We start from the raw sequence: 27,706 nt of genomic DNA on the forward strand, positions 1-27,706 counted from the left end.
TTGCAAATTGCTCCAAGGTCTTCACTCCTCCCTATTTCTGTAACCTCCTCCAGCCCCTCAACCCTCCAAAATCTCTACCCTCTGTAACTCTGGTCTCTTGTACATTTCTGTAATAAGTCTGCGGAGGCAGAAGTCCTTCCACCAGAATCCCTTCATTTACAAACTCTAACAGCAGCACACAGAGAGTTAGCAGTCTACGTCTGGGGTGTCAGAGGAACTGACACGCCCGGTTAAATACAAGGCAAAGACTCTCTGATTGGCCCGTCAGTTGAATCCTTAATCAGGGAGTTCATACTCCAATAGGCCAACCTCAATGGCCTGATTGAAGTCATTACAATGTCCATTTATAATAGTGAGACCATTGATGGCTGTTCCTTCAGATGTCTGGACTCCAGACTCTGGAATTCCCTCTCTAAACCTCTCCTACTGTCTACCGTATGTTGGTGTTTTAAAACGCTCCTTAAAACCAACCTCTTTGGCCAAGATTTTGGTATTCTAATCAAGTATCTCCTTCTGTGACCCAGTGTCACACTTCGTTTTATAATGCTCCTGGCACATTTTATTAAGTTAAAGATGCTAGATAAATATAAAGTTGTTGTTGTTTCGATAGTGACAGTCTCACCTGAACCAGCAGAGGGTCCAGTCCCTCCTTTGGAGATCTTTCGGGTCAGTGGTGGGAAGAAACTGCAGTGGACTCTGGGCTGAAACTGAACTCTAACTTGCTGCCTTCTCCACTGCAGCCAAACCTGCTGTTGAGCTGCTCCTTCAGACACTGCAGCTGCTGCCATTGTGGGTTTTAGAGATGATGGAGCCAAGCAAGAGAGGGTTCCTGTAAGCCTGGCCCCATTGCGATGTGCGGGTTAGGTGGATTGGCCATTCTATATTGACCCTAGAGTCAGGAGGATTAGCAGGGTAAATGTGTGGGGTTACAGGGATAGGGCCTGGGTGGGATTGTTGTCGGTGCAGACTCAATGGGCCGAATGGCCTCATTCTGTAATGTAGGGATTCTATGATGGATTCTATGATGACTTTAACGTTGAAGTGAAGTGACTCGATATTAAACCAATTCCCACCACCAGTCAGCATCTTGGAGCAAAGAATTCCTGAATGACACGTAGAATCATTGAATCTCTACACTACAGAAGGAGGCCGTTCAGCCCATCAAACCTGCACTGACAACAATCCCACCCTGTAGCCCCGCATATTCACCCTACTAGTCCCCCTGACACTAAGGACAATTTGGCATGGCCAATCCACCTAATGCACACACCTTTGGAGTGTGGGAGGAAACCGGAGCACTCGGAGGAAACCAACGCAGACACGGGGAGAACATGCAAACTCCACACAGACAGTGACCCAAGCTGGGAATCGAACCCAGGTCCCTGGCGCTGTGAGGCAGCAGTGCTAACCCACTGTGCCACCGTGCCGCACTTGGGTGTGTGATGTAGCAGTCGCTGAGCTGGAGGGACTTCCAGCTTGTCGAAAATGAAAACAAACTTATTAAATACAACACTATTGCGTTACTGTACTGAGATTTCACACCAGCCAATACTAGCTTCATATATTCCTCTGTTCAGATCTGTAATAATGTGCCTCACATTACAATCCGGTGACTTACTCCTCCAGTATTTGAGACTAGGACAATCATCTGCTGGAAGACCACTGGCAGGCTGCTCGATATTAGTGTTGGTGCCATGGCAACTTGAGCTCACTTAGTGACTGCTTGGCCATTCATCTGGGGATATGTCTAAGCTTTGATAGCATTCCAGGGGTGAGCTGCAGGGTGAAGATGGACTGGCAGGGCAGAGTGTGCCAGCCTAAGGCTGAGGGAATTCCAAATTAAAACGTTTGGTATCAAATGATCGCGGATGCCTTTGAGCCCATTTGAACACAAATATGACGCCCGGATTTTCTGGTGCGGCCTCTGTAATGACTTCAGTCAGGCCATTGAGGTTGGCCCATTGGAGTATGAACTCCTTGATTAAGGATCCAATTGATGGGCCAATCAGGGAGTCTTTGCCTTGTACGTAACTGGGTGTGTCAGTTCCTCTGACACCCCCGGAGATGGACTGCTAACTACTAGCACTCTGTGTACTGATGTAGAGTTTGTAAATAAAGGGATTTTGGTGAAGGGACCTCTGCCTCCAAAGACTTAGGATGTGGAGATGCTGGCGTTGGACTGGGGTAAACACAGTAAGAAGTTTAACAACACCAGGTTAAAGTCCAACAGGTTTATTTGGTAGCAAAAGCCACACAAGCTTTCGGAGCCCCAAGCCCCTTCTTCAGGTGAGTGGGAATTCCTGCCTTAAGAACAAAGAAAATGACAGCACAGAAACAGGCCCTTCGGCCCTCCAATTCCACCCTGTGGCTTTCAATTCCAGATTTCACGAATTGATTTTGAATCCCAACCAGTTGCGGTGGGGTGGTTTGAAGCTACATCCTCGGAGTATTAGCCTGGGCTTACTAGTCCAGTGACATTACCACTTTGCCACTGGAGAGGGAATGATGGGGGAGGGGTGCATGCTAACTACAGGTGCTTGCTAATGTGCCAGTTGTATATTAACCAGCCTCTGGTCCTCTGGTGTTTGAAAGTGTTCCTCGCTGCAGCCTCAGTAGCAGTAATGATGAGTAATTGCTTGGTCCAGTCTTCATTAACCTTCAATAAGCCTGTTCCACAGCCGATTAATTGCTAATGGAGAGATAGAGTTGTGCGATGGCTGAATGGGCTGCTGGCTGCATCACTGCTGTCTCTTGTGAACCGCGCTGTCCAGATGGGAACAGCCCTGGGACTGATCGATGAGCAGAGCCCTGCAGAGAGCCGTGACTCTCCATCCATAACTGCTGAGAGAAGCCGACACAAACAAACCCCAAATGAGTTAAACAGGTAGACGGATAGCCGGATAGACCGCGGCTGTCATCCCAAGGCTGGGAAATTTACTGAAGGAAAGGTGCAGCCTACCTTCTGTGCGCAAGGTCGGTTGAGGAAGCGGGAATTCCGTGCCCACGCTGAGCAAGCTGCTTGTCAGGAATATTAGCTGCAAAGACGCCAAACATATCACATTGAAAAGGTGAGGAATGAGGGACAAAACTTATCATCGCCCCTCAATAGAAGAGAGCAGCAGGATCATAGGATGTACAGCACAGGAGGAGGCCATTCGGTCCATTGTGCCTGTGCCAGCTCTTTGAAAGAGCCCATCCAGTTCATCCCACTTTCTGGTTGTATCACAGCTTGGTATGGCTCCTGCTCTGCCCAAGACCCGCAAGAAACTACAAAGGGTCGTGAATGAATCCCAGTCCATCACGCAAACCAGCCTCCCATCCATTGACTCTGTCTACACTTCCCGCGACCTCGGAAAAGCAGCCAGCATAATTAAGGACCCCACGCACCCCAGGCATTCTCTCTTCCACCTTCTTCCGTCAGGAAAAAGATACAAAAGTCTGAGGTCACGCACCAACCAACTCAAGAACAGCTTCTTCCCTGCTGCTGTCAGACGTTTGAATGGACCTACCTTGCATTAAGTTGATCTTTCTCTACACCCTAGCTAGGACTGTAACACTACATCCTGCACTCTCTCCTTTCCTTCTCTATGAATGGTATGCTTTGTCTGTATAGTGCGCAAGAAACAATACTTTTCACTGTATGTTAATACATGTGACAATAAATCAAACCAAATCAAATCACTTCCCCTGTTGGTTCCCCCATAGATCTGAACATCTTTCCAAGGCTGGTTTAGGTGCAATGTTCCCCAGTTTAATGGAGGCGGAATTAAAGATGGCACCTGAATTACTGTCTCTGTCACCTCCCTGCAGTAGCCATTGATCAGAGCTGATCTGAAGCAGTAGGTGCCAATGTTATTTAACTGTAAGAGGGGCGTCACAATGGGCCTGGTGTCAAACGTGCCCATTGGGCCCACCCTTCCTGATTGGCTGTTGGGTGGTAATCTGATTCCCTTCCCCGGCCAGGGGTGCGTTGTTACCACGCTGGCTCAGAACAAGCCAATCCTGGCTCTCCTCTGTGATTGGACCTCAAATAGTCTTTAACATTCTTTTCAGTCTGCTGCCTCTACGTTCCATGTGATTGACACTGCAAGGAACCAATCAAGACTTTGCAGCCACAGTCTTCTTTGATTCAGAAGGGAAGAGTTGGGGGGGCGGGGGGAGGGCGGAGGTGGTGGGATAATGAAGAAGTCAAGGATAGTCCATCTAGCCGGGCTCCAGCGAAACCTATAGTTCACTGACTGAGAATCACTTCAGACAGTCTCTGTTCCCACAACCAATTAAATATTTAGTTACTTGGAAAGTGATGGATTTTGGTCGGTGCGACTTGAGAGTTTGGTTTGGCATTTATTGAATATCCAGCTTCTAAGATACACTGCAGTATTTGCAAACCTAAAAGAGGAGGCAATGGCCTCGTGGTATTATCGCTAGACTAATAATCCAGAAACTCAGCTAATGTTCTGGGGAGCCGGGTTCAAATCCCGTCACGGCAGGTGGTGGAATTTGAATTCAATAAAAAAATATCTGGAATTAAGAATCTACCGATGACCATGAAATCATTGCCGATTGTTGGAAAAACGCATCTGGTCCACTAATGTCCTTTAGGGAAGGAAATCTGCCATCCTTACCTGGTCTGGCCTACATGTGACTCCAGACACACAACAATGTGGTTGACTCTCAACTGCCCTTGGGCAATTAGGGATGGGCAATAAATGCTGGCCAGCCAGCGACACCCATGTCCCAAAAATGAATTTTTTAAAAACCCTGGAATGGCAGGAGACAGAGGATGTATGGTACAGAAACGGGTCATTCAGCCTGACCAGTCCAGGCCAACGTTTATGCTCCATCTGAGCCTCCTCCTCTTTTTCCTCCTCTAAACCTCTCATCTTAACCCTCTATTCCCTTCTCTCTCATACACTTGCCAAGTTTTCCTCTTTAGTGTAAATCGATATTATTCATTTCAACCACTCTCCCTGTGGTAGTGAGTTCCACATCTCCTCTCTTTGGGTAAAGAGGTTTCTCCTGAATTCCCTATCGGATTTCTTGGTGACTATCTTATATTGGTGCCTCTCGTTACGCTCTTCCCCACAAGAGGAAACATCCTCTCTGCATCCACTCCCTCAAAACCTTTCAGAATTTTGAAGTTTTTTGTTATGTCGCCCGTCAGCCATTTTTTGTAGGAGAAATGAGATCCAGTCTGCCAATCCTTTCCTGATGCATATACATCATACATTTCTGGTACCATCCTGATAAATCTTCTCCACACTCTCCCTATTGCCTTTAAATCCTTTTTTTACAATATGGTGACCAGATCTGTGGACAGTCCTGGGTGTGGTCGAACCAAGGTCCGATATGCGTTTAGCACAAATTCCTTTAAAAATAAAGCTGACTGTTTGGTTTGCTTTTTTTTATGGCTTTGCTAATCGATGGTGCAGATTATAATGATTAGTGAGAACCTTTTGTCCCTCTACCTCTGCTGGACTTCGAAATAATAAGTGAGCTCCCTGTTCTTCTCACTTGTATGTACTACCTCACACAAGAACAGAAAATCCTGGAAAAAACTCATCAGGTCTGGCAGCATCTGTGGACAGAGTTAATGGCTGATATTTCACGACTTCGCTCGGGCGAGGCTGGTAAAATCCCGCCCGAGGCCTGTTCCATCAGAATGAACTCTTCAAAAATGCAGATACGAAAATACAACAAAACTTACTCCAACTTATAAATCAAAGAAAGGGTTTAGTAAAGAAACATCATTACTCCAAACTTGGGGCCTCGCCCTGGGCCACTCCAAGCTCCCCACAATTCCACATGGTTTCTTATTTATAGCGAATCAGCTGGTCAGCTGACTATTACATCACTCTGTAATTGGTACCATGGTTTATTGGGTCAGCTGACCCTTACAACTTGTTCCCATTGGTCACATTACAGCCAATACAAAGTTGTCACCGGTTACACTCTAACAAGGCCAATGGAGAATTCTGTTCTTGGAGCCCCGTGGCTCGCGGAACAGAATTCTCTGTTGGCCTTGGGCGGGATTTTACGAGCCTCACATTTCCTGAGGGGGGGGGGGGGGGCGCGTGGCGGTAAAATTCCAGCCAATGTTTCGAGTCTGTACGACTCTTCTTCAGAGCTCTGCTGTCAGACCTGCTGAATTTTCCCAGCATTTTCCGATTCCAGCATCCACAGCGCTACCTCACGTTTGTCCGTGTTGATCTTTATTTGCCCGTTCTGAAAGTTTATTAAGCTTTCATCCTCCCGTATTGACTCCATCTTGGTGTCATCCGCAAATTTAGTAACTACGCTTTTGATCCCAGAGTCCAAATCGTTAATGTGAATTGTGAGCAGCTGTGATCTCAGCATCGACCCTTGTGAGACACCACATCCCACGTCCTGCCGCTCTGAGTAACCCGCCTTCCCTCCCAGTCTCTCTGCTTTCCATCTCGGTGAAGACTCTTAAATAGGAAGCGATAATCAGCCACGCTACCGGTTGGATAAGAATTCAATACAGCAGCCACTACCCAGGGCCGCTCCACTTGATGACAGCTGGACACCTTGAGAAAGTCTTGGAGAAGTTGATGCTGTGTGTGAGTGCCCCCCAGGGAGCTGGCTGCCCTTCCTCCCGCAGATGACACCTGTACCTTCTGACTGGGATAGTACAAAATAAAGTTCATTTCAAGCCAAGTCCCTCAATGTGATGTCCAAAGTGACAGCAGATGATCAAACTGGTCGAAGTGATTGATCTCAGCTTGCCCTGTGGAATATTGAGCTGCCTCATCTCGGAAGGTTTAGTCTTATATCAGCCCACGCTCTTTTGGAAAGCTTCAGCTGGAGTGACAGTGACCAGGATTTTACGGCCCCCCTCCCGCCCAACAAGACTTATGATCCCACCAAACTCAGTGGAGATGTAGGTGGCTCTCCGCATCGCCGGGAGGGGGGGATATACTGTGACAAGGGGCAATAAAATCCTAGCTAATGTGTTCATCAAATGATGCAGCTTAACCATAGTAAATGTGCGGGGTTAAGGGAAGAGGGTGGGTGGGCTTGGGTAAGATGTTCTTTCAGAGAGTCAGTGCAGACTCGATGGACCGAATGGCCTCCTTCTGGGGCAGCACGGTGGCACAGTGGTTAGCACTGCTGCCTCACAGTGCGAGGGACCTGGGTTCAGTTCCAGCCTTGGGTCACTGTCTGTGTGGAGTCTGCACGTTCTCCCCGTGTCTGCATGGGTTTCCTCCGGGTGCTCCGGTTTCCTCCCACAGTCCAAAGATGTACGGGTTTGGTTGATTGGCTATGCTAAATTAACCCTAGTGTCAGGGGGATTAACAGGGTAAATATGAGGGGTTATGGGAATAAGGCCTGGGTGGGATTGTGGTCAGTGCAGACTCGATGGGCCAAATGGCCTCCTTCTACACCTTAGAGATTCTATTCTTCTGCACTGTCGGAATTTTATAAGAATGAGGCTACTCAGCCCATTGCAAAGTATGCTGGCCCTTTGCCAGAGCTATCCAATTGGTCCCTGTAAATCTCTCCTTTTCAGGTGGACATCTAATTCATTGTTGATGGTTATTATCCAAGCCCACCTTAGCCACCCTTTCAGGCAGCGCATTGCAGATTGTAACCATGTGCAAGCACAGATAAACTCCCCTCGGAATCTTTTCCCAAAGCCAATATAAGAAAAATAACCTTTCTGTCCCAGGGTTCGAAAGAAGAAAGATCAACTAGGATTTCTGTCACTGACCCTCCTCTCTCCCTTCCTTCAACTACAAGTAGACACTAGGGAGAGGATTTTGACTTTTGGATCCTGATCGTGGGGTCAAATGGGAGTCCCAGCCCCACACTGTCTGGGAAACGGTCACCTGACAGTGATCTTTCATGGGTTAACCAATTAGTGGTCAGAGGGCAAGCTCCGCATTCCATTAAGCCTCTCAAAGTTGGAGAGCTAAAAAGATGCAGCCTGCCATGTCAGGTAATAAAGAGAGAGAGGGGGTGACTCCATCTTGAGGCACCTTCTTCAACAACTCTTAAATTTAAAAATGGCCTCAGAAGGAAGGGCCTCAAAGCCTGCCTGGAGTGCTGACCCTTGCCCTCAGAATCTGCTGCTTGGACGCTATCTCCCAGATAGCTGCCATGCCATCTACGTCAAGGGGCCACAGCGTGATGGAAAATTCTAGTAAACCTCAGTTAATTAGCCTGGGGATGAGGAGAATTCTTTTCCTCCCAGACCGGTCATTCGTATGTGAAACCCCCTTCCCCACAGAGCAGAGTTGTTGGATAGTTTAAGGCTAATTTGAATAGAATCTTGTACTCACCGAGGAAAGAGCAGCGCTCTGAAAGCTCGTGATTCCAAATAAACCTGTTGGACTTTAACCTGGTGTAGCGAGACTTCTTACTGTGCCCACCCCAGTCCAACGCCAGCATCTCCACATCAGAGGTAGAATCTTGATTAACAAGGGAGTCAAAGGTTATAGGAGGTTGACAAGCAAAGTGCCATTGAAGTCACATTCAGACCAACCCATGATCCTAACAAATGGAGAAGCAGGCTCGAGGGGCCAAATGGCCTTCTCCTGCTTCTAATTTGTAAGTATGATGCATACATTAATTGAGTGTCCTTTGACCTCCACACTTGTCCCCAAATGGGGGCAGCAGCTCTACCTTGGGAGGGAGCTTGTTGATGCTGCCTTCCATGACCAAGGCGCTGTTCGTATTCCTGGAGTCACGTTGAGCCTTCCCAAATTTATAGTTCCAATTATAATCTACAATATAATTAACAGTGTGCACGTTTAGCCTGGTTGTGAAGATTAGACCCACTACATATTGCATTGCTTTGATTCAATCGAGGGGATGTCACAGAATGGCTTTCATCAACAAATGCGAGGCTGGGGGGGGTGGGGTTGGCAGTAAATAAACCATTCCCTGACAACGTGCCAACCGGCAGAAGAAAACACGGCAATGTGTTCCCCGTTTCTGGCCTATCATTGGGATGAGTCACGCAGGGGGATGGGTTTGAAGGGACTGGCTGTGGTCACTGAGTGTTCACCAGATGTCAGGAAATTCCAGGATCAGTCACTCGGCTGACAACATTTTCACAACATCAGCTCCAATAGACAGCCCCAGGTCCCACGCACAACATATGTTGTAACGCAAGGATCTTGCTGTCATGTCTGAAGGGGCATTAATTCATCATTAGAACGCGGCCCTGTCTTAACGTTACCCTCTTGCGTGTTTACTCTTCTATTGTCCCGGAGGGTGATGATGAGCCGTGTTTTTGGGTGAAGTGCTGAGGTGGTGGATTAACGTTGATGTGAACCAATCAGTGGCAATGACTGCGGGAAACAGCTTCACTCCCTCGTGTGTGGTCACCAATTGAAGGCTTGTTCCGAGCTTTCTTGCTCTGAAGTGTGGATTGTAACTTCAAATAAAGTCTATTCCGAGTAAAACGGCCCGTTCTGTAACACAGCTCCTTGGGTGTCGTGGGGAGACGGTAAAGTCACCAGACTGGAAATCCAGAGGGACAAGGGTTCATGTCCCAGCACAGCAGCTGGTGAGATTTAAATTCAAGAATTCTGGAACTGAAAGTCAGCGATGGTGACCGTGACAACTATCATCATGGGGTGGCACGGTTAGCATTGCTGACTCACAGCGCCAGGGACCCGGGTTCGATTCCGGGCTCGGGTCACTGTCTGTGCGGAGTCTGCACATTCTCCCTGTGTCCGCGTGGGTTTCCTCCGAGTGCTCCGGTTTCCTCCCACAGTCCAAAGATGTACAGGTTAGGTGGATTGGCCATGCTAAATTGACCCTAGTGTCAGGGGATTAGCAGGGGTTATGGGAATTGGGTCTGGGTGGGATTGTGGTCGGTGCAGACTTGATGAGCCGAATGGCCTCCTTCTGCACCTTAAGAGTTCTATGTTCTTTGACATTCCTCCGGGTGCTCCAGTTTCCTCCCACTGTAGAATGACGCGCTGGTTTGGTGGATTGGCCATGCTAAATTCTCCCCCAGTGTATTTGAAAAGGCGCCGGAGTGTGGCAACTAGGGGATTTTCACGGTAACTTCATTGCAGTGTTAATGTAAGCCTTCCTGTGACACTGATAAAAACACATCTAGTTCCTTCGGGTGCTCCAGTGTCCTCCCACAGTCCAAAGAAGTACAGGTTAGATAGATTGACCATGCAAAATTGCCCATTAGGGTTAGGGGGATTAGCAGGGTAAATACACAAGGTTACAGGGATAGGGCCTGGGTCGGAATTTAGTTGGTGCAGGCTCAATGGGCCAGAATGGCTTCCTTCTATGGCAGCACAGTGGCACAGTGGTTAGCATCGCTGTGTCACAGTGCCAGGGACTCGGGTTCAATTCCCACCTTGGGTACCTGTCTGTGTGGAGCTTGCACGTTCTCCCCATGTCTGCGTGGGTTTCCTCCAGGTGCTCTGGTTTCCTCCCACACTCCAAAGATGTGCAGGTTAGGTTGATTGGCCATGCTAAATTGACCCTAATTGTCAGCAGGACTAGCGGGGTAAATGCAATGGGGTAACGGGGATAGGGCCTGGGTGGGATTGTTATCAGTGCATGCTTGAAGGGCCAAATGGCCTCCTGCCCTCTAGGGATTCTGTGATTCATTCGGGAAGGAAATCTGTCGTCCTTACCCGGTCTGGCCCTCATGTGACTCCAGACCCACAGCAATGTGGTTGACTCTTAAATGCCCCTTTGAAATGGCCTAGCAAGCCACTCAGTTCAAGGGCACTGAGGGATGGGCAATGAATGCTGACCCAGCCACCGATGCCCACAACTAAGGAGGAATAAAGAAAAAAAATTATGGGGATGTTTCACAAAAGTGACTCTCTGTTTCTGGCTAAGTCATTCCAATCTATGTTTCTAATAAGCAAATACTGACCTCCTGCCTTAATTGTACAAGCAATTAGCAATAACTCAACTCACCTCCTGACTCCCCAAAGCCTGTCCACCATCTACAAGGCACATGTCAGGAGTGTGATGGAATACTCCCCACTTGCCTGGATGGGTGCAGCCCCATAAGAATGTAGCAATGTAATGCATTTCAACTTAACAAGGCATATTCTTTTAATGCTTTTTCACAAAGAGAAAGAACCTAACTACAGTTTTTACATTTGTTGTAATTGGCAAATCTAATTCGCTTAATCTTATGTTGAAATTTAATGAAATGAAAAAATACCCAGACGGAAATAGAAAGAAGCTAAATATGTTTAACTTGAACATTTAGAGTCATAGAGGTTTACAGCATGGAAACAGGCCCTTCGGCCCAACTTGTCCATGCCGCCCTTTTTTTCGAAACCCCTAAGCTAGTCCCAATTGCCCGCATTTGGCCCATATCCCTCTATATCCCTCTTACCCATGTAACTGTCTAAATGTGTTTTAAAAGACAAAATTGTACCCGCCTCTACTACTACCTCTGGCAGCTTGTTCCAGACACTCCACCCTCGGTGTGAAAGAATTGCCCCTCTGGACCCTTTTGTATCTCTCCCCTCTCACCTTAAACCTATGCCCTCTGGTTTTCGACTCCCCTGCCTTTGGGAAAAGATATTGACTATCCAGCTGATCTGTGCCCCTCATTATTTTATAGACCTCTATAAGATCGCTCCTCAGCCTCCTATGCTCCAGAGAAAAAAGTCCTAGTCTATCCAACCTCTCCTTATAACTCAAACCATCAAGTCCCGGTCGTATCCTAGTAAATCTTTTCTGCACTCTTTTCTAGTTTAATAATATCCTTTTTATAATAGGGTGACCAGAACTGTACAGAGTATTCCAAATGTGGCCTTACCAATGTCTTGTACAACTTCAACAAGACTTCCCAATGGACGTTGAAATTTAATGAAATGAAAGAAATACCCAGATAGAAATAGAAAGAAGCTAAATATGTTTAACTTGAACATTTGTCGGAAGGAAGAGGAGAAAAGTTGTTCCCTTCATTACTTGTCAAGCGATATTTTTCTTAGATCCATACTGATGTTGGGGGGACAACAATGTAAATATCTCTGGCAGTTTCAGGAAAATATGCTTATGTGATTATAGTAACAAATATGCAACCCAACCTGTAAAATTATCATTGATAGTTTAGTCATTTTGTATTCTGGGAAGTTATAGAGTCATGAAGTGGAGATGCCTGCGTTGGACTGGGGTAAACACAGTAAGAAGTTTAACAACACCAGGTTAAAGTCCAACAGGTTTATTTGGTACCAAATTATTTGCTACCAAATAAACCTGTTGGACTTTAACCTGGTGTTGTTAAACTTCTTACTAAGTTATAGAGTCACAGAACAGTACCGGAGATGTACGAGGCAAGTTTTTTTACACAGAGGATTCTGGGTGCCTGGAGTTTGCTGCCGGGGGAGGTAGTTTGAAGTCAGAACAGCTTCTCAGAACCCCAGGTCAAACCACCAACAGCAGATTTTCTACTCCAGGAAGGCAAGACCTCGTTTTCAGATAACCAGCGGAATTTCCAAATAAAACAGGGAGAGAGAGAGAAACACTTCTTTTCAGCTTGCTGTCCCTTCTAAAAATTAGCCTGCAGCTCGGAACTGAAAATAAAAGAGCTCCTGTCACCTGACCTGCCTACCAGTTTACCTCCTAAGAATGCAGGGTCATAAAAACTAATCTCGGAAAGTACCTGAGGCTCCCATTTAATAAAAGATCCATTTAAGCCACTTAAGGAATAATAAAAGGATTCTCGTAGACAGTCCAGCAACAATGATATCAGCTAAGGCTACGAGCTGCAGAGAACATGATATTAAAAAAATCTCTTAAAGGTACACTAATGTCACAATAATTGTATTTTTTTAAGTGAGCAGGGACTGTAGTATATTGCAAGGTCTGATCAGTTTGTTATATTTTCTTCTCTGCTGCTACAGTTGAGGGGCTGTAAATAAAATTAGTTCAGGGATGAAAGCATGGAGCATGTGTTAGTCTTACTATGGTTTTGATTTGATTTGATTTATTATTGTCACATGTATTAGTATACAATGAAAAGTATTGTTTCTTGCAAGCGATACAGACAAAGCATATCGTCCATAGAGAAGGAAAGGAGAGGGTGCAGAATGTAGTGTTACAATCATAGCTAGGGTGTAGAGAAAGATCAACTTAATACAAGGTAGGTCCATTCAACAGTCTGATGGCAGCAGGGAAGAAACTGTTCTTGAGTCGGTCGGTACATGACCTCAGACTTTTGTATCTTTTTCCCGACCGTAAAAGGTGGAAGACAGAATGTCCGGGATGCGTGGGGTCCTTGATTATGCCGGCTGCTTTTCCGAGGTAGTGGGAAGTGGAGACAGAGTCAATGGATGGGAGGCTGGTTTGCGTGATGGAATTCCCGGTGGTTGAAGGTTGACCAGCCTGTCTTGGGATAAGGGAATGGGGGAGGGAGGCAGAGGGGGGGTGGGGGGGGGGGGCGGGGGGGCGGTCCCAAGTATATCATACAGCCTCATTAAGTTTATGATATAGTTACATTGAGTATATTATACAGCCACATTAAGTATAATGTTGCTACATTAAGTATATCATGCCTTTACATTACCTTATGAACATCAAATTGCTTCATTACGTGCTAAACGTGCAGACAGCAACTTCTAAGCTGTGGTTCTTCCTGTGAACCCCTGGCAGTGATTAATCGAGGCGGTATCTGCCTCCAGGTACACAGAGGTTATTAAAGTGGGCGAGGGGAGCCCAGAGATGCAGCAGGCACGGTCACTTCATAGGACTTTATTGTAAGAAGCAAATGGAAGTTTGGCAGTGTGTGGGAACATAAGGATTTTTAAGAACAGGAAATGGTTGTGAGGCCTCAACAAAGCCGTTCTATTTTTCACACAGGACGCTGCTGTGCCGAGGCACTTTGTTACACTATGCTCAAGCCCATCCCTTTCCAAACATACGTACAATTGCTCCTTCAACCCATTAATATTCTTCACTTCAAAGGCCTTTTCTGGTACCTTGCCCTCCAATTCCGTGACCCTCTTCGCTTCACTTCCAACTTCCTAAACTTTCAACTTGGGTATCCGAGCGGCGTTTCAGGGTGGATAATTTGCCCGGACTAACTGTGATCTGGGCAAATTGCCCTCGTTTCAATTAAGACACCTCAAAGTCTCTGCTTTCCAGGGAAAGCGTGTGTGAGCGAGTACTTGGGTTTAAATGTCACGTCAGAATTTTCCTAAGTTGCAGGCTTTGCAGACACGCTCGTGACTCATTATCGCTGAGCGACGGGCACAGTGAAAACAAGGGTCCTTTATACTCAACAGGAGAGGGTGTGAGTTGGTGCCTTGGCGCAGGACTAGAAGGCCAGCTTCTGGCAGCGGGCATGAGTGGCCATCTTTACTGGAACTGATTTAAGCTATTTAATTACAGAAGTATAATGTCTGGAAGAAGGGAAAAGGACAGTCAGGAAGTGAGGCATGAGGAGGGAATTCTTAATCTACTCCCTTTGTTTCTCATCTCAGTCAGTGAGCTGGGACCGAGAGGTATTAAATGTTAGGGCTTTTTAAAGAGCAGCCTGGGTTCTCCGCTGTTTCCTTTGATAGCATTTCACAGTCCTGTCTCTCACAAGTCATTTCCTCTCTGCTGACTTGTGCCCTGTCCTTTTCTCTCCACTCGCCCTTCTCCTGATCGCGCTGACTTGCTTTCAAGAAGGAATGAGATTTAGCACTTGAGCCGAAGGGGAATCAAAGGGATATTGGAGTGGCGGGGGGGGAGGTGGCAGGAAGGTGGGGATCAGGCTATTGAATTGGATGATCAGCCATGAATGACAAAGCAGGCTTGAAGGGCCGAATGGCCTCCTCCTATTTCTATGACAGGGAGACTTCTGAAAGAAGGAATTGCCGGACACCCCAAGGCACTTCATGGTCAATGATGCAGTGAATGATGGGTTTTTTTGATGATGGATGTTATTGTGGCACGTTGGAAACACAGCAGCCAATTTGCAAATGGCCGACTTTTTTTCGGGGCAATTGTCAAGTGATTTTCATTCCTGCTGATGGGAGCTCGCGAGGTGAAGAGAAGGTTTTGACTTGCCAATCAATCCCCCCCCCCCCCCCCCCCCCCCCCCGTCACCCCAGCACTATGTCCTCCCCCCACAAAGCCACCACCACCCTATCCCTTCCCCACTGCCACCATCATCCCACACCCCCCAGGCTCAGACCGAGGCTGACACGGGAGCTGCCTCACAATCTGTGGAACGCCAACCCCACTTCAAGCTGAACTCCACCTCCTGGAGTGCGGAATTTCCCCACTCCTTTCCTCTCAGCCGATGGCGGGCAGCCTCTTGCAGCTGGTGATCCCACTTGGAAACAGTTCTGTACTTTTGTACCGTGGCCCCAAGAAAGCAACCATTCGGAGTCGTGGCCAGGTCAGGTGGAGGTCTTGCCCCTGACCCACCCTGGGGCAGGGTCGGAAAATCCAGCCTGGGGTCCCGAACTTGGGGTTTTCATAAACAGCAGGTGAAGAACCACCCCCACCCCCACCCGCACCGCCCCCCACCACCCCCCCCACCCCACCCCCAACCCAGTTCAATCACTAGGAGACTTTGAGGCTTTGCCATGTCTAATCATAGACTCATAGACTAGACAGACAGCACACATGCTTACCTATTTCCACAGCTAGTTTTTCCTGGACAGGTCGCTAGCCTGTCACTTATAGATTGAGGGGAGGACCACTCTACATCAAGCGTGGCTGCCCTAGAGATTGCCCTGTAGACTATCTGCCATTGGTGTATTGAAAGGATTTGTGGCCATGTTTTGGACACACCTTCCATCGCCATTGGATCCTGAAATGGAACTAAAACCTGGAGGTTCTGGCTCAGAGGCAGGGACGCCACAAAGCCCCCTTCACATTAACACCAGCGGTCAAACTCAACACCATTCCTGCGCCCAGTATAGATGTGAATAGTACAGTTCAGAAGAACATGTAGATACAGAGAGATCTGGTGGTGCGTGTGCATTGAAGGTGGCAGGACATATTGGGAGACTGGTAAGCAAAGCAGATGGGACCTTGGGTGAGATAAATAGAGGCATTGAGTACAAAAGCAGGGAGGTTACGCTGAATCTTTTATAAAGTTCTGGTTAGGCCCCTAGAGTATTGGGTCCAGTTCTGATCAGCAAACTTCAGGAAGGATGCAGGGGTCCTTGAGAGGGGGCAGAACAGATTCACCAGGATGGTTCCAGGAATGAGGTATTTTAGCTACAGGATTAGGTTGGAGAAGCTGGGGTTTGTTCTCCTTGGAGCAAAGGAGACTGAGGGGAGATCTGATAGAGGTGGACAAGATCATGACGGGTTTAGATGAGGTAGACAAGGATAAACTATTCGCAATGGCTGGTATAAGTACGAGGGGGACACAGTTTTGGGTAAGAAATACAGGGGGATTTGAGGAAGAACCTTTTTGCACAGCTTGTGGTAATGACCTGAAACTCATTGCCCACAAGGATGGTGGAAGCGAAGGTGATGAATGATCTTGGAAGGAAATTGGAGGGGCACTCGTGAGAAATAAACTTGCAAGGATTCAGGAATGGAGTAGGGGAATGGCACTGACTGGATTACTCCATGGAAATCCAGCATAAACTCCAGGGGTCGAATGGCCTCCTTCTCTGTCAGATATGATTCTATATCAATTTGATTTGATTTGATTTATTACTATCACATGTATTAGTATACGGTGAAAAGTATTGTTTCTGGCACGCTATACAGACAAAGCATGCCGTTCACAGAGAAGGAAAGGAGAGGGTGCAGAATGTGGTGTTACAGTCATAGCTAGGGTGTAGAGAAAGATCAACTTAATGCGAGGTAGGTTCATTCAAAAGTCTGATGGCAGCAGGGCAGAAGCTGTTCTTGAGTCGGTTGGTACGTGACCTCAGACTTTTGCATCTTTTTCTCAACAGAAGAAGGTGGAAGATAGAATGTCCGAGCTATATAAGACCCTCGTCAGACCCCACTTGGAGTACTGTGCTCAGTTCTGGTTGCCTCACTATAGGAAGGATGTGGAAAAGATTGAAAGGGTGCAGAGGAGATTTACAAGGATGTTGCCTGGATTGAGTGGCATGCCTTATGAGGATAGGCTGAGGGAGCTCGGTCTTTTCTCCTTGGAGAGACGAAGGATGAGAGGAGACCTAATAGAGGTGTATAAGATGTTGAGAGGCATAGATCGGGTGGACTGTCAGAGGCTTTTTCCCAGGGTGGAAATGTCTGCTACGAGAGGACACAGGTTTAAGGTGCTGGGGGGTAGGGACAGGGGAGATGTTAGGGGTAAGTTTTTCACACAGAGGGTGGTGGGCGAGTGGAATCGGCTGCCATCAGTGGTGGTGGAGGCGAACTCAATAGGGTCTTTTAAGAGACTCCTGGATGAGTACATGGAGCTTAATAGGATGGAGGGTTATCGGTAGGTCTAGAAGGTAGGGATGTGTTCGGCACAACTTGTGGGCCGAAGGGCCTGTTTGTGCTGTAATTTTTCTATGTTTCTATGTTCATGGGGTCCTTAATTATGCTGGCTGCTTCTCCAAATCCTGCTTTTTCAAATCCTGAACCCTACAACCCTCTGGGAACTCTGTACTCCTCCAATTCTGGCCTCTCCGACTTTAATTCCTCCCCCTCTGGCGAGCTTGTTTTCAGCTAGCTGGACCTTACTCTTGAGGATCCTTTCCCCTCAACCTCTTCCCGTATCTACCTTTCTCTCGTCTTCTTTAAGATACGCCTTAAAACTAACATCTTTGACCAGATCCTCTCCAGTTATTTTTATGGGATCTGGCAATCTCTAGTGAAGTCAGCCTTTATTACCCATCCTGAATTGCTCTTGAGAATGTGGTAGTGAGCTGCCATCTTGAACTGCTGGATCCATCTGGTGTAGGAACAGCCATAGTGCTGTTAGGGAGGGAATATCTTGATATTTCCTTTTGCAGCTCAGGGTCAAATGTTGTTTGATAACACTCCTCTTTAGCAGCCTGGGACATTTTACCACCTTCAAGGCACTATATGAATGCAAGTTGTTGCTATTGATTAGTGGCAAAATTCTCTCGCCCACTCTTTCTCCCTCACTCGCTTTCTCACCGTGTGTAGGTAGACATAGAAATGAGGTGGTTTGCTGATAAATTTAAGGTAAAGGGTAAAGAAATTAATTAGAAAGTGGGCAGTTAGTTGCCTTTAGCCTGATCAGGTTGTACGTAGTTAGGGTTTCCAACTCTGGATATTATTCCTGGAGGCTTGATCACATGACCTCCCCATGCCAATGGAAAAGCCCCACAACTCCTCATTACCTGATTGGGTAATGTTTGACTGTCAGTCACACACCGACTTTCTCCCCAGTTTGCCAATATTTCTGGGCCGTGTGAGCAGGACTGGTCAAAGGAACTGAACTAAATGTTATTCTTAATGCCCTCGTGATTTTTCTCCTGGGATGTACCCTGAAGATTCTATAAGGGTTGACAACCCTCGCGATGAAGTGGTCAGTTTGGCGGGATGGAGGGAGACTCAGTGCAGTGACATGCCCTATAGATGAACACGGTGTATCGCACCTCGGCTTTGTGGCCAAGATCAAGCGTCCGATCAAGCCAAGATGTGGTGCAATGTTTTATCCTGTCAATTTGGATCTTGCTTGGCAGCACAGTGGCACAGTGGTTAGCACTGCTGCCTCACAGCGCCAGGGACCCGGGTTCAGTTCCCGGCTTGGGTCACTGTCTGTGTGGGGTCTGTGCGTTCTCCCCTGTGTCTGCGTGGGTTTCCTCCGGGTGCTCCAGTTTCCTCCCACAGTCCAAAAGACGTGCTGGTTAGGGTGCACCGGCAATGCTAAATTCTCCCTCAGTGTACCCCAACAGGCGCTGGAGTGTGGCGACTAGGGGATTTTCACATTGCAGTGTTAATGTAAGCCTACTTGTGATGCTAATAAATAAACTTTAAATTTGTGGGGACCATGAATTAGAGTCAATTGGAATTTTTTTTTGGAGCAAGCAAGGAATGGATTCGGGTTTGCCTGGTCCACTCTGAGCATTGGCTTTGTAACTTTAAGGGTGAAGTAAATTTTTAAAAATTTGTTCCAGGGATTGGAAGTGGCTGGCTAGACCAGCAGTTATTGCCCATCCCTAATTGTCCCTGAGGAGAATATGGCGAACTCCCTTCTTGCAGTCTGTGTGTTGTAGACACACTCATCGTGCTGTCACATGAGTGGTATTAAACGAGTGAAGTTGTATTGAAAGCTTGCACCAGTTTGGAATGTGACCGGGATGTTTTATTTCTCTCCCCGGCAGGTGAAGGTGATGTTGCGGATCTGCTCGGCCTCCGTTGGGGACCTGTCGGAATCCAGCTGCTTCTTCAAAGTTGACCCTCGTAAAAAGCAGATCACGCTGTACGACCCCCCAGTGAACGGACTCCAGAATTCTTCGCAGAAAAGAGGGGGCCTGGTGCCACCAAAGATGTTCGCTTTTGACGCTGTCTTCCCGCAGGACTCTTCGCAGGTCAGGTGCAACGTGCCCGCGGTTCTGTTGTAACCGCCGCGGTGAAAGTACCACACCGCCCTCAATATCGCACGCCGTTTCCAAGGCTACATTTGTAATCTGGGATTGGGCACATGGTTTAGTGCGCCGTACATCCAGGTTTCTAGGTGTCTCTTTTGGCTGCTTCCACTCGGGTGGAGCAGGGGGAGGCCATGTAGCCCCATCCCCAACCCCACCTTTGTTCTGCCGTTCAATGAGATCTTGGGTGATTGGGTATTTTAACTCCATTTACGTCGGCTACCTATAAGAACAGAGAAAAGATGCGCAGGTACAGACCATACAACCCCTGAAGCCTGCTCCATATCAATAATAACATCATGTCCAATCTTCTCCCCTTTCCCATCCTGGCCTCAATTCTCTTAACATCCAAAAATCTGTTGGTCCTCACCCTTGAATACACTCGATAGCTGAACAAGTGAAAATCTGTTGATCTCAGATTTTGAATTATAAGAATCATGGGGTGATTTTGGTGTAAGAGGCCATTCAGGCCTTCGATTCCCTGCCAGCTCTCCATGAAGCAATCCAATCAATTCCATTCCTCTAACCAGTAGACCTTGCAGGTTTACTGCCATTAAGTGTTCATTCAACTTCCTTTTAAAATCATTGATCATGTCCACATCCACCACACTCGTGGGCAGCGAGTTGCAGGTGGTTATTGCTCGCCGCGTACCAGTGTTCTCCTCACAGCAACCCCCGTATCTCACCCAAAACTTTAAATCTGTATCCCTTCGTCTTTGTGTCATCAGCCGAAAGGAACAGCTTTTTTTTGACTACCTTATCTCAACCTACCATAATTCTGTACCCCTGAATCAAATCCCCCCTCAGTCTCCCTTTGCCCCCAAGGAGGACAACCCCAGCTTCTCCAACCCAACCTTGGAGCTAAAATCCCTCATTCCTGGAATAATTCTGGCCTTTCCCCTTGTCCTAAACTCTTCTACGCATGGAAAATATTTATCTATCTCCACCCTATCGAACAAACCTACCTCAATAGCCTATATCCTATCTCTGGCATCACCATATAAAAATATTTCACACTCCCTCTGCAAAGTGAAATTTTATTCACAAGATGTGGGTATCACTGATGGGGCCGGCATTTATTGCCCATCCCTAATTCCCCTTCAGAAGGTGGTGGTGATAAGCTGTCTTCTTGAACCGCTGCTGCCTATGTGGTGTAGGTACACCCACAGTGCTGTTAGGGAGGGAGTTCCACAACTTTCACCCAGCGGCAGTGAAGGAACGGCGATATATTTCCAAGTCAGGATGGTGAGTGTCTTGGAGGGTCCCTCCAGGTGGTGGTGTTCCCAGGTATCTGCTGCTCTTGTCCTAGATGGTAACAGTCATGGGTTTGGAAGGTGCTGTCGAAAGAGTCTTGGTAAATCGTGCATCTTGTAGCTTGGTCGCTGTTCCAATGTTTTAACCTCACCAGTATACTCCAGTGAGTCACTAATACAGGGACCATACATTACTGATCATAAAGCTAGTCTAGATGCTTTGACGGGGAATCTAGTTATGTATAAGAACAAAGAACAAAGAACAATACAGCACAGGAACAGGCCCTTCGGCCCTCCAAGCCCGCGCCGCTCCCCGGTCCAGGATTGAATCCTGAATCCAGGATCCCCGCCCAATTTTCCAGCCTATCTACATACCAATATCCTATCCACCGAGCTGTCCCTCACAGCTACGATGCTTTGTTCATCACAACCTATTAACTCACCCCCACCTCCCCATTCCAGACCATGTGATCTCCAGGGAGAGGCGAAAACCCAGAGTGAAAAACCCCAGGGCCAATATGGGGGAAAAAAAAAATCTGGGAAATTCCTCTCCGACCCCCTGAGGCGATCGAAACGAGTCCAGGAGATCACACTGGCCCCGATCGGAAAATGCTTCCCAACCCTAGTCATTTCCACTTCCGTCTTCCACTATAAGTGGGAGACGGATCTGTTGACGGGGTTAGATTAAATAGAGCAGGAGGAGACTTAAGAACATAAGAACATAAGAAATAGGAGCAGGAGTAGGCCATCTAGCCCTTCGAGCCTGCCCCGCCATTCAATAAGATCATGGCTGATCTGACGTGGATCAGTACCACTTACCCGCCTGATCCCCATAACCCTTAATTCCCTTACCGATCAGGAATCCATCCATCCGCGCTTTAAACATATTCAGCGAGGTAGCCTCCACCACCTCAGTGGGCAGAGAATTCCAGAGATTCACCACCCTCTGGGAGAAGAAGTTCCTCCTCAACTCTGTCTTAAACCGACCCCCCTTTATTTTGAGGCTGTGTCCTCTAGTTTTAACTTCCTTACTAAGTGGAAAGAATCTCTCCGCCTCCACCCTATCCAGCCCCCGCATTATCTTATAAGTCTCCATAAGATCCCCCCTCATTCTTCTAAACTCCAACGAGTACAAACCCAATCTCCTCAGCCTCTCCTCATAATCCAAACCCCTCATCTCCGGTATCAACCTGGTGAACCTTCTCTGCACTCCCTCCAATGCCAATATATCCTTCCTCATATAAGGGGACCAATACTGCACACAGTATTCCAGCTGCGGCCTCACCAATGCCCTGTACAGGTGCATCAAGACATCCCTGCTTTTATATTCTATCCCCTTCGCAATATAGGCCAACATCCCATTTGCCTTCTTGATCACCTGTTGTACCTGCAGACTGGGCTTTTGCGTCTCATGCACAAGGACCCCCAGGTCCCTTTGCACGGTAGCATGTTTTAATTTGTTTCCATTGAGATAGTAATCCCATTTGTTATTATTTCCTCCAAAGTGTATAACCTCGCATTTCTCAACGTTATACTCCATTTGCCATATCCTCGCCCACTCACTCAGCCTGTCCAAATCTCTCTGCAGATCTTCTCCGTCCTCCACACGATTCACTTTTCCACTTATCTTTGTGTCGTCTGCAAACTTCGTTACCCTACACTCCGTCCCCTCCTCCAGATCATCTATATAAATGGTAAATAGTTGCGGCCCGAGTACCGATCCCTGCGGCACGCCACTAGTTACCTTCCTCCAACCGGAAAAACACCCATTTATTCCGACTCTTTGCTTCCTGTCGGATAGCCAGTCCCCAATCCACTTTAACACACTACCCCCAACTTGCGAGTGCAACAAGCACCAGCAGAGAAGAGTGGGGCTGAATGGCCTGTTTTTCTTCTATGAGTTCCACATAACTGCTCTGTTCATTCACAACAGGCTGAAGTTTGTGCAGGAACAGTCGCGGAGGTCATCCAGTCGGTGGTGAATGGAGCAGATGGCTGTGTGTTCTGTTTCGGTCACACCAAGCTAGGTAAGCTTTCAATCTAATTGGTTGACACACAACCTGGGGGTCCAACCTTGCCAGCAGGGTTGCCAATCCTCCAGGATGGGCCTGGAGTCTCCAGGAATCAAATGTCAATCTCCAGGATACAGCAGTGTGGAGAAAAATCACCGGGATATTAAAAATAATTGGGGGTTTTTTTTTTGTCATTTTGTTTGAAAATTTCTCTTTACCTTCAGTAAGAATATTGAAAATGGAGGCGGGGTGGGAGTGGGGCGGGGGGGAAACTATTCGGCCACCAATCAAGCATCAGCCAATTGGGTAATGAGTCTCCTTGCTTTCCAATTGGTGTAGAAAGGCAGTGGATCACATGGATGGATTGTGTTGGCCGACTAATGGCTGGAGCATGAGGGCAAGTCATGTGATCAAACCTCCAGGAATATATTTAATCACAGTTGGCAATCCTACTTGGTCAACGACAGTGCTCCACGGAAGTTAAAACCGAAACTACTCCCCGCCCCACTCACCTAAACCGAGAACACAAATCTGAGGGATTAAAACCAGGTTAAGAGCAATCCATTCTCATGTCAGTGAATGGTTTGACCTGAACCTTTACGGGCTGTCTACGTTCCATGGGGGCTACACAAGCCTTGGAGCAGTCAGCCTGGCCTATCAAGAGTTGGGAGTCTTTTCCAAACGTGTTTGACTTTCCATGGCAAGGAGAATTCAGGGAGCTTTTCCCAACATTCCATAGATAAAAGGGGGAAGAGGGAAATTGGACAAAGCACCGCAACAAAAGAAATCGAGGAATTTCGGGAGCGCAAGTCGAGCTCCCACAATCCTTTCTGCTTGAGTCGCGGAATGCCAGCCCCGCCCACAGAACCGGCCAGGGATTGTAATTGGAGCCATGGCAATGTTCCACCAATCAGACCCAATTGCAGTCTTTTCTGCAGGCTCTTCAAATCACACTCTTTCAAATTACGACACCTTTTAAAAGCTTTTACTTCATCTACTGACCAGTAAATGATTCTGGAGGGGGCTTTTTTTCCACAAGTCCTTTCCAGTTATTTAAAATCGAGTTACTGAGAGGTGAGGTTGACCATCGAGTTAGCGGGGGTGTTTTGGAGGGATCTTTACCCAGTGGTTTCAGGAAGATAAAGAAAGGTTTGGATTTTTCCCTTCACTGGAGTGCATCGTTTGGCTGTTCCCTCTAACCGGGAGTTATTGAAATCCGCTCTGAAGGCGGGAGGTCTGCAAAGACCTTGCAAGACTTTGTTCTTGAGCAGCAAGCCCAGTGTTGTACGTCACTCTCCCATTTTACCCCCTCCCCGTCCGACCCCAAGAACCTGAGTATAATTTGCCATATTTGGAGGTGAGATTGCTATCAAGGCAATTTTATTCGTGGGATGTGGGCATCACTGGCAAGGGCAACATTTATTGCCCATCCTTGAACTGATTGGCTTGCTAGGCCGTTACGGAATCAACCACATTGCTGTGGCTCTGGAATCACATGTAGGCCAGACCAGGTAAGGACGACAGATTTCCTTCCCTAAAGGGCATTAGTGAACCAGATGGGGTTTCTTTTGTACAACTAATGGTTACCATTACTGAGACGAGAAACATAGAAAACTACAGCACAAAACAGGCCCTTCGGCCCCACAAGTTGTGCCGAACATATCCCTACCTTCTAGGCCTACCTATAACCCTCCATCCTATTAAGTCCCATGTACTCATCCAGGAGTCTCTTAAAAGACCCTCTTGAGTTTGCCTCCACCACCACTGACGGCAGCCGTTTCCACTCGCCCACCACCCTCTCTGTGAAAAACTTCCCCCTAACATTTCCCCGGTACCGACACCCCAGCACCTTAAACCTGTGTCCTCTCGTAGCAGACATTTCCACCCTGGGAAAAAGTCTCTGAGAGTCCACCCGATCTATGCCTCTCAACATCTTATATACCTCTATTAGGTCTCCTCTCATCCTACGTCTCTCCAAGGAGAAAAGACCGAGCTCCCTCAGCCTATCCTCATAAGGCATGCCACTCAATCCTTGGCAACATCCTTGTAAATCGCCTCTGCACCCTTTCAATCTTTTCCACATCCTTCCTGTAATGAGGCGACCAGAACTGAGCACAGTACTCCAAGTGGGGTCTGACGAGGGTCTTATATAGCTGCATCATTATCCCTGGACTCCTAAACTCAATCCCTCGATTGATAAAGGCCAGCACACCATACGCCACCTTAACCACCTCCTCCACCTGCGGGGCCGATTTTAGAGTTCTATGGTCCCGGACCCCAAGGTCCTTCTGATCCTCCACAGTACGAAGAGTCTTTCCCTTTATATTGTACTCCTTCATCCCATTTGACCTGCCAAAATGGACCACTACGCATTTATCTGGGTTGAAGTCCATCTGCCACTTCTCCGCCCAGACTAGTTCTCAATTCCAGATTTTACTAATTGAATTTAACTGCTGCCACGGTGGGATTTGAACCTTTACTCCCCCGAATATTAGCCTGGGGCCTCTGGATCACTAACCTAGTTGGCATTACCACCATGCCACCATCTCCTGAAAGAAGAGGTAAAATATAATGATGGTTAGACTCCAAGGGAGCGCTGCTAATCGTGGACCGTGTGCACTGAAGTCTGGTGGTCTCCGAGTGCTTGAACTCCAGTCACCGGGAAGCACATTCCAAAACTCAATGATCTGAAATAGAAGCAAAATCCTGCAGGTGCTGATGATCTGAAGTAAAAACAGAAAATGCTGGATAAACTCAGCAGGTCTGGCAGCTTCTGTGGAGAGAGAAACAGAGTTAATATTTCGAGTCCGTTATGATTATTCTCTGGAAGAGTCATTTGAAAAGCAGTTTGTGTCAAGGCTGAGGTATATGCGAAAATCACATTTCATTCACCTTTAAGACCCTTGGGGGGAATTTTCCCATCCCTCCCGCCCTGGGAATCGAAGTGGGCCAGGGGGCGGGCGAGCTATGGAAAGGTCCATTGACCTCGGGCGGGATTTTCCGGTTGTGGGGCGAGCGCGGCCGGAAAATCCCGCTCACTGTGTCCGGATGTAGTCTGCACAGACTTCAGATCTGATTTACAAACCGTCATTCCGTTCCGCCTTACAAATTAAACTCAGGAGTGTTTCCATTTGGTGTGATGTGACAGGAAAGTCGTACACCATGATTGGGAAGGACGACTCCATGCAGAACCTTGGCATCATCCCTTGTGCCATCTCGTGGCTCTTCAAACTGATCAACGAGAGGAAAGAAAAGACAGGAGCCCGGTTCTCCGTCAGAGTCTCGGCGGTGGAGGTCTGGGGGAAGGAGGAAAACCTGAAGGACCTGCTGTCCGAGGTAGCAACGGGCAGTCTGCAGGACGGCCAGTCTCCTGGCGTCTACCTCTGCGAGGACCCGATCTGCGGCATGCAGGTAATATACTTTTTATATGTCGCAAAACTGCAAGCTTGATCACCGGTGCCTGTCCCCAAACTTGCCAAATCTTTATTTTTGTTGCCTTTTTCTTCAACAAAAACATTTTTCTTTTGAAAATGGTGGCCGCCAAGTGCCTGTTTTTAATGTGGGGGCCTAGACAGGAAGTGTTGTCAAGGTACCTTGGATGATTATTGCAGCTGCGGCCTCGAGGCATGTCCACACGGGCACTGGATAGCAATCAAGAGCAGGACACCCTCTGCCTGATCGTCTTCTCTCCCCCAGCACTCGGGTGGGCTGGGAACATTTAGGATTCATTGTTGCACCCCTATTGCCACCCTGACTAGGATCAGCTGATGCCTCACACACCAAGCATGGACCAAAGCACATTGTTCCTGGCCCACATGACTCAGTTCCTCATTGGACAGAATGTTAACCAATGGAGACCATTATGTTAAATTTCGGCTACAGGCCTTACAATCCGACAGATCAATGCTGGTGTTTATCATAGAATCCCTACAGTGCAGAAGGCCATTCGGCCCATCGAGTCTGCACCGACCACAATCCCTCCCAGACCCTATTCCCGTAGCCCTACATATTTACAATGCTAGTCCCCCTGACACTCAGGGGCAATTTAGCTTGGCCAATCAACCTGACTGGCACACATTTGGACTGTGGGAGGAAAATGGAGCACCCGGAGGAAACTCACGCAGACACGGGGAGAACGTGCAAACTCCACACAGACAGTGACCCAAGCCAGGAATCGATCCCCGGGTCCTTGGCACTGTGAGGCAGCAGTGCTACCCACTGTGCCACCATGCCGCCATTCAACTAAGTCTCCTGCCATCCTTCTTCATTCCCTTATCCGTAAATCCCTCTATTTCTTTCTTCCTCATCAGTTTACCCAGTTTCCCCTTGAATGCATCCTGAATTTACCTCAGCTGCTCCCTGGATTTTCGTGTTGGGAATTGAGAGTTTGGCTATTTCCCGATGTTGTGTTCCCACCTCTGTATTAAACCTGCACGTACATGTTACTTTCCCACCAGGGAGTCAGGGTTGGGCTGGAGTCAAGGCTGCTGTCTCCGGAAATAGGCCCAAGGTGAGAATAGAGGCAGGGTACACTGAGGCTGGCAGCGTCGAAGGCCTGCCTTCATTCGCTGGGACATCAGGTTCAATTCATGACTGTTACGACTCCCAGCCCTCACCCACTCCCCACTCACCCTCTCATACCTCCTCCATACCTCATATACATCCTCCATAACTCCTTTATAACCCCCATGCATATTCTATACCCCCTCATATCTCCTGTAGCCTCTCCATAACCCTAGCCCCCATATATCCTCCATATCCACTCACCCAGTATCCATCATGGACAGAACTAACGAGCCCTATGATAACACTGGGAAGTCTTTGAAATGCTCATGAAACTGTCAAAATAAACAATCAGCCATTCAAGCTCCATTTTGAAAAATATGCTCCTGTTAAGTGCTCATAAATCTGTCAAAATAAACAGCCTTTCAAAAAACATCTACAA

At 47.6% G+C, this 27,706-nt stretch overlaps 1 protein-coding gene across 1 annotated transcript in view; it reads left to right on the top strand.

The window, feature by feature from the left end:
* Positions 1-27,706, top strand: part of kif26ba (kinesin family member 26Ba) — a 285,786-nt gene that overhangs the window by 196,549 nt on the left and 61,531 nt on the right. The window contains exons 11-13 of the mRNA XM_078230644.1: positions 19,233-19,439; positions 22,683-22,776; positions 25,910-26,172. Of these exons, the coding sequence (XP_078086770.1) occupies positions 19,233-19,439; positions 22,683-22,776; positions 25,910-26,172 (564 nt within the window). The remainder of the gene's footprint in view (positions 1-19,232; positions 19,440-22,682; positions 22,777-25,909; positions 26,173-27,706) is intronic.

This window comes from Mustelus asterias, chromosome 15 (assembly GCF_964213995.1).
Source record: "Mustelus asterias chromosome 15, sMusAst1.hap1.1, whole genome shotgun sequence".
In the NCBI taxonomy this organism is placed as follows: domain Eukaryota; kingdom Metazoa; phylum Chordata; class Chondrichthyes; order Carcharhiniformes; family Triakidae; genus Mustelus; species Mustelus asterias.